Source organism: Erythrolamprus reginae, chromosome Z (genome assembly GCF_031021105.1).
Source record: "Erythrolamprus reginae isolate rEryReg1 chromosome Z, rEryReg1.hap1, whole genome shotgun sequence".
Classification (NCBI taxonomy): Eukaryota; Metazoa; Chordata; class Lepidosauria; order Squamata; family Dipsadidae; genus Erythrolamprus; species Erythrolamprus reginae.
The window spans coordinates 91,731,783-91,746,241 of record NC_091963.1 but is presented as its reverse complement, the minus strand read 5'-3'; the positions used below and the strand labels follow the sequence as shown (position 1 = coordinate 91,746,241).

The window sequence follows — 14,459 nt, the reverse complement described above, 5'->3', positions numbered from 1 at the left end:
CCGAGCGCTCGCCGCCTGTCCCTGTCAGCGGCCCAGCCACCTTCACCCGTCTTCGCGTCGCTTCGGAAGCCGCTCTGCATCAGCGGGAAGGAAGGCGGAAGGCAAGCAGCAAAGCGGCACTTGGCGAGCGGAGAGGCGCTTCGCTGGCTGCGGGCATTTCGGAATAGAAAAGAGCCCGCAACACCGGGGGAGGCAGGGGGTCCCGCGCCGCAAAGCATCCAGAGAGGCTCCCGCGGGGGAAGAAGAAACTAGGGGCCTCCCCTCGGAGGCGGGCGGGGGAGGGGCAGGTAACGCGCACCGCTGCAGGAGGGGTGAGGAGCCGAAGCAGCCCCCTGTCCGCCCAGCTGCCCGTCCGGGGATTTGGCAGCGCAGGCCGCTGGGCCCTCCCGCCTGCAGGATCAGCCTCGACAGCCCCCCCCCACTCGCCTAAAGGCCTGGCCTGGAGCCCGCGGGCTCGCCCCAAAAGCGCTTTCGCCCCGGAGAGCAGCCGCCGCCGACCTCTTCCTCGCCCGCAGGAGCAGGCCGAGCAGAAGCGCCCCCGCCCCGCGCCGGAGAAGTCGCCCCTCCGAGCCCGACGTTCCGGGCAGATGCAGCAGGAGCGAAGCTCGCCCACCCGCGGCCCGTTGTGGCTCGGGCAGAGCGGCTCGCCCGGGATGATTCTCTGCCCCACGAGCGCCTCTGGGACTGGAGGACAACCCCCCCGCCCGCTCGCTTGCTCGCTCTCTCGCTCCCGGTGCGTGGGCCCGCGCTGCGTCCAACCGGGCGCCCTCATGTCGAGGTTCTACTGTACTGCCTATTTTGGCAAGATTCTTCTTTATGTTGTCTAACAAGTTATTCTGTGAAATTTCCTAAATTTCAGAGTTTTATCCATATCCAGGTTGTGAACTACTATTGCAGTTTTCAAGATCTCTCTCTCTCTCTGTACTATAGTTTTTTCAGACGTGTCAGATTGATTAGTTTGCAAATCCCCAGATATTTGACTTCCTCCACTTCTCAAAAATTTGTTGAAAGGAAGAAAAAAACCCAAAGTTTTAGCGAGACTATTATTAAGTTTCTACTGTATTACAAAGTGTAGTTAATCTAGCCCAGGAGATTGAAACTCATTAAATTCTCTTTTAACAGTGATAGCTGCTAGCTACTTTATGTAAGATGCTGCCTGGCATTGTCATACAAGTTATTATTTACCCTTGTATCTGAGCTTTAGTAGAAAGTCAATTATATTTAACATCAAAATGATCCAAGTGAGATGTTGCTTGTTTGTATATTTTCCCAATTCCCCTAGGGCAGTGTTATTGTAATAAATATTTTAGCCTACTTTTTGGCTCAAAATATTTTTTTTCTATTTTCCTCCTCTAAAATCTAGGTGCGTCTTATCAGCAGGTGCGTCTTATAGAGCGAAAAATACGGTAATAGGACAAGGGACAGAAGGCACTCTAGTGCATTTGTACTCGCCACTAAAATCTCCAAGTTCTCCTCACAATCACTGCTAAGAAGCCAGATAAAGAAGCCTTGATAAAGGAGATAATAAGAAGAGTATTTCTGCAATCATAAAGCCATATATCAGACTTATATTTCCTGATTTTATTTGCATGATGTAGAAAGAAAAATCCAGCTTGTTCCAAACTGGGAGAAAAATGCTAGAAACGTAATGGAGGCTGGCTATGAGGAAAAATGGACTCTGTTCATTTGGTTTTCAGAAACTTCAGTGACAGCAGCATGTTTCTGAAGTACCTTACAAAATTGGCTGTATGAGGGGATAGATCTTTATAGGGTTTTGAAGTTTTGTGATTAAAATCCTCCAGGAAGTTATGCAATGTAGTGAGCCATGACTTGGATGACTGAGAATTTCCAGATATTTTCCCGCAAGTAGCTAGCAGCCATTTTCCGCAGAAAATTCGGCAGAAAATTCCTCAAGATTTATTTAATTTCTACAAACTAGCAACTTTTTTTTCTTCAAATAGCTTTCTCAGAAGTTTTTTTTTTATTGTAGAGCTCTATTGGACACTTAAAATGCGCCCTACCAATTAAGTCCCTTCGATAAACATGAAATTTTCCGATGTTTAGTACTATAAAAACTAAAAAACAAAAATATTTTCTGATGTTTTACGGGGGAGGAAAAATGGTAACTCTACGAGCCTCCCTTTTAAAGTAGGTGATTCAAAAGGCTCTCAAGCATACACTCGCAAGTTGATCTTCTTTGTGTGAGTCTAAGTAGAAGTTATGCATAGATCTATAAAAATGCTGATTGTTTTCGCTTTCTTCACCCGCCCTCATCTGACGTAATGAAGGTCTAACCAACGAACTCCCATGTGGTGTACTTGCGTCGTAGGATATGTCGCGCCGTTTTCAAACGAGAAGAATGCGACATTGTTCAGGACTGAGGAAGATTGCTTTTGATTCGCTGAAGAGGGAGGCCTGATTCGGTAGTTTCCCTCTATGTTTATCTTGATACAATATTTTATGAATCATATCTTCCTCAACAATTGCAGATAATTTTAAGGGCAGAGTTTTACACTATTTATTTATTAGATTTCTATGCCGCCCTTCTCGAAGCGACAATATCCTACACAGTATGTTATTGTTGTAGAAAAGGGGAAAGGGGAAACATTTAATAGAATACTTAGAATACTTATACTTAGTGGTTAGCAACAAAGCAAGTGTAATACCTTTATTTTTATATTTTTTAGGAAACTAAGTATGGAGCAGTTAAAAAAAAACCTAAGTATGTCTAGCCTAATGAATTGAAAGTTTAGAGTGAAATGATAGCTGTCATCCAGTACTTGAGGGAAAGTCATAGAGATGTGGGGATTGACATTGTTCTCTAAAATACCTGAGGGTAGGACAAGAAGCAATCAGTGGAAGCTCTCAAAGAGAGATCCAACCTGCAACTAAGGAGAAATGGAGAGCACTTAACCATTGAAAGAATTTGCTTCTTAGAGTTGAAAGTGCTCCATCACTGGAGGTTTTCAAGAAGAAGCTGGACAGCCATTTATCCAGGATGGCTTGATTTGTGGCAATGCTGTATTATACTTTGACTTATTTTTGCCAGTAAAGTAGAGTTTGCAGATTAGAAATACTTTATAAATGTCTAACTTTTCTTTCCAGTAAAAAAAATTGCTACTTATATACAAGGAGAAAGTGTATTGGAATGTACTCACTACCTTTTTGAAGGTAAGTTCAATGGAAGAATGTAAAGTATTCTAATGAAATGAAAAGAAAATTATTGAGAAAATTATTTGAATTATGGTCCTATCCAGTAGTGGGATTAAAGTAATTTAACAACCAATTCGTCCAGGATCAGGTTGGCCGTCATGGGAGGAGTGGCTTTCTTACTCTGCTGCACATGCAGGACGAACCTCCTAAGACAGCCAACCTGACCCTGGATGAACTAGTTTTTAAAATTTCTTCCAGCGCAGGAGAGGGGGAGGAAGGGAAGCGCCTGGGCTGCCACTGCTTTCATTGGGGTGCATGGAGGGAGATGGGGCTCCTCTTGATGTCTCATCTCCCCCTCTTGCTGGGTATGACAGGGCTTCCTGCTCTTCACTTCAGCCTGTTTGCCAAACTCCAGAAAAAATTAGCTACCGGTTCTACTGAACTAGTGTGAACTGGTTGAATCCCACAGTTGGCTATCACAATATTATAACTCATATTATTTTAATTAGAATCATGGATGAATGAATGGTAGTGGCTTTCTGTAGTTAAAACTATGTGAATAAAGGTATACAAAATATTTCAAACTTGCAATGATCTTTAGATTGAACAATCTGCTTACAGTGCAGTTTTTACTTTATGATGTTTTGAATACCCATGTTTAAGATGCATAAGTGTTGCTTAGAGTACTGCACAATTTAAGTATGGTATTTGATTGGAAAAGAGGCAGATCTAGGTACCTTGGGTAAGTGCAACAGGATTCCTCTTTTAATAATGTTATTAAAATGCAAATGCAGCTGCGATAAAATGAGGGTGTTTTTCTTTTTAAATGAAAGTAGGAATGTATTCTTTAAAGGGATTGAAGCACGATGGCATAGTTGGGAAAAATAGCAAATAGACAAGAGAAATTTAGATAGCTATAGCAATTTAAATATAAATGAAAGTGGAGAACATTATCAGAAATCCGGATAATAGCACTTGGAAAGAAGGTAGCACAGGATGAATGATATATACCAGAAATAATTGGATAAATAATTAGAAAATTTGATTAATTTGACTGAGAATTTGATATTTGATATTATATTGTATTATTTTAATTTGAGCTATGTGAATTGGAATCTCTGTAAGATATGAAAAATAATAAAAAATTTATACCCAAAATGCAACTGAAAATGTCAAGAAAAAATTATAAAAAGATATTCTGCCTCCAAGGAACAACGTTCCACCATCAATATAGCAAATATAAGCAATTGCAAATTCTCTGCTTTTGCTCTTAGTTAAGATATATAAAACTTTTCATCCCATAACCCATTTTTTAACAGAGAACTCAAGTAAGTACCACTGTTTCCAATCCAGTTACCAGAAAAAAACCTGAAAGCTCTAAAAGGTTAACATTAATGTATATAAAAGTATTCTACATGTATAATATATAGCAAATCATGTTTAAAAGACATAAAATGTCTTAATTAAACATTAATTATAACCCAATGCAACATGACAAATGGAGACCATTTTTCATTTACAAAAGACAAGTTCCAATATACCATATTCCAAATAACAATTTATCCTATTTGAATATGCAGTCTATATCTCTAATTCATAAACATCCCCACTTCAAAAATATATAATAATCCCAGGATCCTAATACAGTGGCACCTCAGTTAGCAAACGCCTGAGTTAGCGTACTTTTTGGATAATGAACAAAATTTTTGGCAAAAATTTGCTTTGGATAACGAACAAAAATTTGGATAGCGAACAGCCACAGAAAATTTAGGTTATTATCCAAAATGTTACATCCAGCAGCAAATCGTCGCTTTTGCTATGACAAAACAAGTGCGTCACTATCTATGCCTCTTGCGTGTTACGCCCCCCTCTCAGCAACATTGGGCGGGGGGGGCTGAGTCCACTGAGTCCCAGGGCAAGTTGGCAAAGCAGCTACCACAAAATCTGAGGGGATGGGATTAGACTGGATGTGAATTGGGATCCGACACGCCCTTCCTGGCCACCCACTTAAGAGCCTCCCAGAGTCTACCGTCTAACCGCTGTAAGCTGCAGGAAGGGTGGGGGCGGCTGCAATACCGACAGCTTCGGGGGGGCTCCTTCAGTGGTTTGGTTTTTTAACTCTAGGCAGCTGTAATAACTTTTTCCTTCCTGGTGGCGGCTTCCCTTCGAGGAGCAGCAACGCTGGGAATGTCATATGACGAAGGGAAGCTGCCAGAGCCGTCTCAGCAGTTGCCGCCTCCTCTGGCAATGGCATATAATGAAGAATGTAAGAAGACTTGTGGATTGCAGTTAGCATTATTTTTCTGCACAGCCACAATATGATCCAATGATTTTGAACTCTTTTTTTCTCCAAAGCAATATTGTGAGGCCAGCCAAATGGTATTTGATGACAAGCCCTTCACTTGTTTTTTCTACAGTAAAGCTAGAATGGATGCTATATAGGATAGAGCCAGTTTGAAAAGTTGTAAGGCTATATGGCACAGTAGGAATGCCAGAAAGTATACAACAGAGTATAAAAATATTAAATGTCTACTGTCATTGTATTTCTAAACTTCAATAAAATGGTAAAATGCTAAAGCAGCACACAATTCAGATACTAGCAGTTCATAGATATCTGTCTTGGTTTGAACTCATGTGGAAAGCTGAAGCAGAAAGGAACTTATATCTATATTGAGTAGCATATACTGTACAGGTAGTCTTCGACTTATGACCACAATTGAACTCAAAAATTCTTTTGCAAAATAAGATATTTGTTAAGCGAGTTTTGCCCCATTTTATAATCTTTCCTGCCACAATTATTAAGTGAATGATTCCAGTTGTTAACTTAGTAACATGGTTGATAAATAAATTTAGCTTCCCCATTGCTTGCCTGTCAGAAAGTTGCAAAAGGTGATCACACAATTCTGGCAAGCTGAAACTGTCATAAATATGGCCAAGTGTCTGAATTTGAATCATATGATCAACGGGATAATAATAACAGTCATAAGTGTGAAAAAATGATTATGTCACTTTTTCAGTGCTATTATAACTTCCAACAGTCACTAAGTGAACTGTTGTAAGTCAAGGACTACCTGGAAAAACTTGGAAAAACATTACCATGTTCTAATGGGTTAGCTGTAATTATAGGATGTGAAACACAATGCAATGGATCTTGTCTTAATAAAATCTTAAGAAGAAATTGGTCAGCTGTAGTTCAGTAAGCCCTATGTGCTTCATAAATACTTTTGCAGAAGCTGTAAGTAATAGGCTAGTATTACGTTTATGATGTCTAAGATACTTGCAGTTTCACCTTGAGATGCTTGTGTTGCTAAAAGTTTGTTTTCAAGACTTTCTCATGGATTCTCTGCAGTTCAGTTAGGGTTTTCTTACATTAATCAGCAATTCTATTCTCGCTCAGAGAAATAGGGAGAATAGGCAAGATCACCTGGGTTGAGCTATGTGATGTGGAATTTCCCAGTTATACTGCAACATTCTTAGAGATCCAATTATTTTCACGGGCTTCCCACCGTAAATCAAAACCTGTAGAAATATTCCACTACCTGAAGGCAGATATTTTCAATCTCATTATAGTTTGGTTAGATCTGTGGTACTGAAAATATGAGAATTGTCCCTTATAAGACAACCTACCTAAACTCCATATGATCACAATACTATAGTAATTCTTATTTAGCAACAGCATTGTTTAATAACCACTGACAGTTACAGTATAACAGTAATAAAAGTGATGAGTGTAAGAACAGTGTGTCTCAGTCATGGTTGCTAAACAAAAACTATTGGTATCTGTTTTAGATATGAAAAATTCATAGTGTTTTTATTGCTGTATTATTAACAACATACTTTTTCCTGGTTATTGGAAAGAGCAGACCAAGTTGGAGTTTGAACAAGACATTACCTTTGTTTCCTTGTGATCACCAAACAAAATGGAAACATTTTCAGGTGGGCAATGTTTTTGAATTACTTGTTATTTGAATTATGTTTTAACATATATTTTTTAAATGAATGCTAATTGCATTTTTCAAATACAAGAAATATAAAGCTATTTATATATATGATGTAAATGTGCAAATAATGATGATTTAAATTCCTGTTTTATTCCTTTTACCATCAAATAGACTGGAGAATACAGTATTTTTAATTCATTAAATAAACAACATTTCTGTGTCTCTTGCTATTGTTTGACATACATTATTAGCAAATAATTTTTTAAACAAATCTACTTTCAACACCAGTCAACTAAACCTAATTCTGGCACTGCAAAACTATCTGATTCATTTTAATTAAGAGTAACTAGCAATTAGCCTTTTATCAATCATTTTCTTCCCAGTATAGGCAAACTTTATACTGTTTCTCATTATAAGAAACCAATTGACTAGGTCATTGATGCACATTATACTAGGCAAAATGCAGTTTATGGTTCAGTTCAATGTATGTATCCTGCTACTATCTTAGCATGCTTTTTGAATCTGATTAAGCTATCATATTCTTTATTTGTTTAGATATAGCAACAAGATATGTGAACTTAGAAAATGTATTCTATTAAGCCCAGGTATAAGGTTAATTGTGTTGAGTAAGTCCAATACAAACCCAGGCTTGCCTTCCAAAGACCTCCCTACTCCAAGTTTTGGGTCTGCAGGAGACCTCCCCTTTCCCCTACAGGGTCCCACAAGATTTTTCTCATTCCCATTGGAACCCTGCACTCCTTAGGCCTGCCTCCCACCCCACGAGACATCACAGCTTCCTTCTCTATACCTTTTGAAGATCTCTGAACCTCATGTTGGTGAAGTAGGCCAGGACATATATTCCTAGGATGTGTGACTGTCATGGAAACCCGGGATTCATCCCTGGGCCATGTGGTGGAAGCAGCTACCATTTTGCCATGCCTGCCTCTGGGTCAAATTGGTGGCTGCTTCTGGGTCACTGTCTCATGGGAGTGCGAAAAACTGTTATATTTTGCTTCCTTAACACTTTGCAGACTGTGTTAAACAATTGTCGGTACACAGGAGATGGTGGCTGCCTTTGGGAGATCTCCAAAGGAGCAGGCTATGTATCCCTGGGCTGCATGATAAGTAGACAAGAACTATATATCTAGACTGACAAAGAGAATAATTAGGAGGGATATGATAGCTGTCTTCCAGTACAAGAGTAGATTGACTTATTCTCTATAGCACATGAGAGCAGGACAAGAAGTAACAGGTAGAACTTAGAACAATAATGGAAGCTTATTAAAATGAGGTCTAACCTAGAAGTAAGGATAAATTTTCTGTCAGTGAAGGCAATTAATCAATAGAATACCTTACCTTCATAAATTGTGGGTACTCTATCACTGGAGCTTTTCAGGAATAGACTGGACAATCATTTCCATGGGATGGTATAAGGCTCTTGCCTTGAGCAATGGATTAAATTAGAAAATCTCCAGGGTCCCTTTCAAGCCTGTGATGCTATGTTTCCATATGTATTGCAAGAAACATACTTTTAAGTTAGATCGTAAGAAAATAAATCTACCCTAAGAAAAATATTCCAATAAATTTGTCAGTTATAATTTAAGGTAATAGCTGGAGACAATTGTTTTTCTTATCTTAAAAAGAATGATAATATTGCATAATTTTTTCTGTCTTATCAATTGAAGAAAGTGACATTGAGGTATCGTGCTATGGATCACCAATCCTTCTGGTAGAAAGTAGAGAAGAAGAAGAAGAAGAAGAAGGAGAAAAATCATGTGCAGAAAAGTAAATCATTTTATATCACTCTTAAATATTTAATGAAAGTATTTTTTTCCTATCCAAGCTAGTGTAGATAAATGATCAATTGTTGAAAGAAGAGTTAATTGGTTTTTCCCATGTTTTGGTAATTAATGTGGGATGAGCTTGGATCTTGCCTTTATCACACAAAGTGTCTTACAAAGTTATAGGAGGTAAGTGATAATTAGTACATTTCCCAAAAGATTTGAAAAAAATACTATGTGCATAGTTTTTCTTAAAAAGTTGGAAATTTAAAACACTACATTTGGAAAATCCTGAAAGAATTGTTTAAGTCTCTTCCCATACAGATTGTGCTTTAATGAAGAGGGATTTTATTTATTCCAAAAGTTTAGCAAATCTAAGGGCTTTTCTGCAGGAAAAGAAATGGAGGAATTATGTATTGAACCAGCTTATAAAAAAATAAAAATGTCAGGACCTAAATTATCATTATAAGTCACGAAAGTATTCCAACAGTACAGTGAGATATGAGTGCCAGTTAAAGAGTATAGAAGATTTTGGCATTTGTAATTGAAAGCAAGCCATATTTTTGCTGTAATATTTAAAGTGACTGACTTGAGAAAACTGCAGAATTGTGTAAAATGGGTTAGACTTGTTTGTTGCAGTTTTAAAGCAATAACTTTGTTCCCTGAAAAGTACAGAGAATGTGTAGTGTGCAGTTCCTTTCTAGGTAAAAGTCTTGGCTATGATTTTACTTCTGAATAAAGAGGTTTGGGATTGTTGACACTTTGTAGAAGCCAGACAAAGTTTCCTGTGTGGATCCTTAAGAGATACATATTTAGTATTCTATACCATCCATTATATTAAATAATTTATCTGTTATGAGGATATCAATAAAGCTACAACTTCATCTCAGAAATGTATTGGGTGTGAGCTATTGCTTATTATAAAACACTAATTAAATGCAGCTTTGAATGTTTAGACTAATTCTATCATTTTTGTATTTAACCTGCCACAGCATGACTTTATTATCACTGCATGATCGTAACTCTAAAGCATTCACTTTGCCAATTCTGTTTATTTTTCTAAGATAAATCTTAACAAAATCTAGACCTGCCAGATACACACACATACACATATATTAGAATTTTCCTTTGAACACCTGAGCTTTGTTGAGTTAAAGTCAACATGTTTAAAGTTTTTGTAATATAATAAAATAGAGAAATGATTATTTTATCAGAAAATATTTTGTAAAATATCTGAAGTTTATTTTGAAAATGAAGTTCCTTAAACTGAATCTTTGGGATATGTAAGAATTTGCCCACTTGTCTTTCCTCTCTAGAAATGCAGCTACTCTAAAGTCAAAAGATGAATTTTTAATAGAGGAATGTTCTACTTTTTCTATTACATCTTGGATTTCAACTTCTGAAAAGAAGCAAAAACCACAGAAAAAGACAACATCAGCTTCATTTAAAGGAAACCAAGAAGCTAAGCAGCATAATGAAAGAAGAAAAAATAAAAGCGAATTGAAGAAAACAATTATGCCAGCTCCATTGCAGGAAATAAATACAACATTATGTAATGATGGTGAAAGAAGTTTTGATGGTTTTCAAAATCCTTCAAGAATTAAACAAGTAATGGTTGGGGAGAATAATAAATCACAATATGTTAGGTCTTTTTTTACCTCCCAAGAAACAAGGAAGCAAATACATTCTGAAAATAAAAAGAAAGATTCAGCAGAAATACATAACAAAAGTTGCTCAATAAATAGAAAGCAAGCAAAAAGCCTTATATCTTTACTAGAAGCAGACCAAACACTATCAGTCCAGATACAACCCCTAGCAAGTATAAAAGAAATCTTATCACAAAATAAGCTGACCGGACAGACAAAGGTGCAATACGAAAAACAACAGGAGCACATAATCTTGGAGAACTGCAAAGAGTCTAAGATTGTAGATATTTCTTCTGACTATTCAGATATTGCTGTTAAGATACCATCCAAAAAACAACCAACAACTGAAAAACAAAGATACCCTGCTGGATCTGTGGGAAAGAAGAACAGACAATTGGTTTCAAAGGGGAGCCTTGAAGATGTTCATGGAGAGAAATACTTAGATAAAAAGAAGAGAGCAACACTTCAAAAAGTTAGAGAGACTTCTTTACCAAAGCCTCAGAATAATGTATTATATCAAGAAGATTCCTGTGAGCAGCATGTGGCAAAAAAACATTTAAATATTTCAGTAACACCACAAAACAATGAAGGATCTTTATCACAGTAAGTTATGATTGCACAAGTATGTTTTAATACTACTTTTTCTTAATGCAATGCAATTTTGTACATTGGGATTATTAATCAGCTTTGAGCAATGCCATGAATACTCAACCCAACTGTTTAGATCTCTTCTGAGGTGCAGATTTCTTAGACGGCTATGGGGCTTTAATAATTACATATCAAAGTATACATATAAATTATAGCCATTTGTCCACTTATTTAAAATACTTATATGCTTGTTTTTATCCCTAGGAATCCTTAGGCATTTTGCAACAGTTGTAGAAAGTGCTAAAATAAGCTAAATTAAATAAAAGGAGCGATGGCTGGAGAATGGTTACAAAAAATTTACTTGAAAAACAATAACAGAGTTGGAAGGAACCTCAGAGCTCTTGTAGTCCAACCCTCTGGGCAAACAGGACACTCAATATTCGTTTCAGAAAAATAGCTGTTCAATCTCTTAAAAACCTCCAATGTTGGAGCACCCAGAACTTCTGGAGGCAAGTTATTCCATTGATTAATTTTTCCTTAGTTGGTTCTCCTTGGTTTTCTCCTTGATTAGTTTCTATTCATTGCTCCAGAGCTTTGCACTCTTTGGAGAATAGTTCACTCCTTTTTTGTGGCAGCCTTTTAGATATTGGAACACTGTTATGTCATCCCTTTTCATTAAAAATACATATCAATTCCTACAACTATTCTTTGTATGTTTTATCCTCCAATTCCTTAATCATCATTGTTGCTCTTCAACAACAGTATTGTTTTGGAATATCATTTTATTTATTTATTAGATTTGTATTATAATGCATGCCATTATAATATTTCTTATGTAAACCTTATATTCATATTGCAGGCCTTGGAAAATTATTTTTTGAGGTAGCCTTCTAGTTAAAGGCTTTGTAGATTAGGCCTCAAATATGGCTTGGCCGCAGACTGAAAATTAGTGCAGGTCCGTACCAAGATTTAATATCTATAGCTCTGTGGGCACATGTCCTGTTGCCAGCTGCTCTTCTGGTTTCTGGTGTGCCCATGCACGCCAGCCAGCTGGTCTTAGCACATGCCAGAGCCCCAAAATCAAAGACCAGCTGGTCGGCGTGCATGTGCACAGTGGAAACCAAAATACCAGCTGGCTGGTGCATGCATGCACACTGGCCAGCTGGTCTTTGAGTTTCTAGGGTTCTGGCATGTGCACCTGCGTTCCAGTTTGGGCACTCAGTGCCAAAAAGATTCACCATCACTGATCTATAGGATAAATAATGCAATGTTGTAATCTAACTGCATCTGTTCTAGATATGCATCTCTTTCAGATCAGTCAACTATATAGGACTTTGTTGCATGAAAATACAAGAAATCCTCAACTTATGATCACAATTGAGCCCCAGATTTCTGTTGCTAAATAAGACAGTTGTTAAGTGGATGTTGTCCCATTTATAACCTTTCTCGCCACAGTTGCTAAGTGAATAACTGAAGTTGTTAAGTTAGTGACATGTTATAAATGAATCTGGTTTCTCCATTGACTTTGCTGATCAGAAGATTGCAAAAAATGATCACATGACACTGCAACCATTATAATGTCTATATTAATGTTGCCAATGTCTGAATTTTGATGCCATGCTTCAATGGTCTGAAAAACAGCCATGAGTTACTTTTTTCAGTGCCATTGTAACTTTGAACATTCACCGAAGCTGCTGTTAGTCAAGGACTACTTGTATTACAGTAAAAATATTTGTGAGGGCAGATATCAAAAGAGCTTTTGTAAAAATAGGCTTCCTCCCATCAGCAGTTTTGGGGAATCTATGTTATTTCAGTGGCATGTGGAATAATTGTACAGAAACAAAGAAAAACTATACAAGTCGCTTCACTTGTCAGCAAATTTTTATCTAGGAAGGAGTTATCTTTCTCATAATCATCTAAGATATTTAATATTTCCAGAGAAATTCTTCTTTTTGGATCTAAGCACCTGTTTTATTCTTTATTTGTTTGTTTGTTTGTTTGTTTGGATTTGTATGCCGCCCCTCTCCGAGGACTCTTCATTTTGTCTTGCTTGTAAGCCACTTTAATCTCTGCAGTATTCAGTAAGCCTTTCTTGTATGTTAGCTTCAGTTTATTTTCACTGTCCTTCAGATATTCTTCCAATGCATTTTTTATTCCTCAACTGTTCTGATGTACTTTCAACATTACTTACCATCTACTTTATTTGATAAGGCAAAGTCTGTCAACATCACTGCAAAGATAAAGGGCATGATTCATTGTCATTATTTTTCTGATCTTACTATCTAGGTCAGGGGAGTCTGCAACCTGCAGCTCTGGAGCCACATCTGGCTCTTTGGGCCATCTGCTGTGGCTCCCTGTCACCCTGTTGCGGCAGAGGGATGTTTTGGGTTACTAGGAATCAGGCATTGAGCATAATATTCAGGAACACATACATTCCATAGAAGATCTCACATATTTACTGTACACATAATAATGGCTCAGAGAAATATTTTTAATTCAGTTTGAATAAACATGAGAGAGGGAGGGAGGGAGGAAGTAAAAAAAAAACTGATGTTTTTCATATCTCCCCTGAGATATAGCGGGGCTGGGAGAGTGCACATTAGAGCAGAGCAAGGAGGAAGAGGGAAGCCTTCATTGTGTGTTGCACTCATTCCGCAGCCAGCCTGGATTGCCAAAAGGAACAAAATGGATAGCAAAAAGTCCCAAAGAGAGCATGCAGAGCTTTCTGCGAGTCTGATTCATAGTAACCCAAAACATATTCAAGAACTTAGGATAAAAAATGGTGAATGTGCCACATAACCCAGATAAAGTTTTCTTCTGATGAAACTGCTTCACATTAAAAATCAGTTAATTCAAAAAAGATATACAATGATCAAGAAGGCAGAATATTAATGATAGAATTAAAAATTGAACAGAAATCCTTTAATTTGATAATTTATACTTCAAATGAAAAACAAAAAAAATCTATTAAAAACTTCATGAAAAAATTATTGAATTAGAATTGGAAAACTTAGTAATATTAGGAGGCTTTAACGCCGTAGCTAACAAGGTAATAGATTACAAAGGTAAAAAAAATCATGAAGAATAAAAATAAGTTACCAAAATCCTTTTGGGAAATGTGTGCTGAATTAGGCTTAAAAGACATTTGGAGAGAAAAACATAACACAGAGCAACAATATATATATGATTAAAACCCTTGTAGCTGGTCAAGAATAGATATGGCTTGGGCCATTGCACAAATAACGATATAGAAGAAATATAGATTGAACCAAATACCTGGGCTGATCATAGCCCAATAATATTAACGTGGGGAAAAATGAAAAAAACAGGCAAAATGGATTATGGATAGA

The 14,459-nt window shown here is 37.4% G+C and overlaps 1 protein-coding gene across 7 annotated transcripts in view; it reads left to right on the top strand.

Annotated features, from left to right (window-relative positions):
* Positions 1–2,304: 2,304 nt before the first annotated feature.
* Positions 2,305–14,459, top strand: part of CENPC (centromere protein C) — an 83,260-nt gene continuing 71,105 nt past the window's right edge. For 4 of the 7 annotated variants that reach the window (XM_070726975.1, XM_070726981.1, XM_070726980.1 and 1 more), the window contains exons 1-5: positions 2,305–2,423; positions 3,106–3,171; positions 7,012–7,089; positions 8,780–8,879; positions 10,192–11,124. In XM_070726975.1, the coding sequence (XP_070583076.1) occupies positions 7,074–7,089; positions 8,780–8,879; positions 10,192–11,124 (1,049 nt within the window). In that variant the 5' untranslated portion in view covers positions 2,305–2,423; positions 3,106–3,171; positions 7,012–7,073. The remainder of the gene's footprint in view (positions 2,424–3,105; positions 3,172–7,011; positions 7,090–8,779; positions 8,880–10,191; positions 11,125–14,459) is intronic. The other 3 variants (XM_070726977.1, XM_070726978.1, XM_070726979.1) reach the window with 3 other exon arrangements.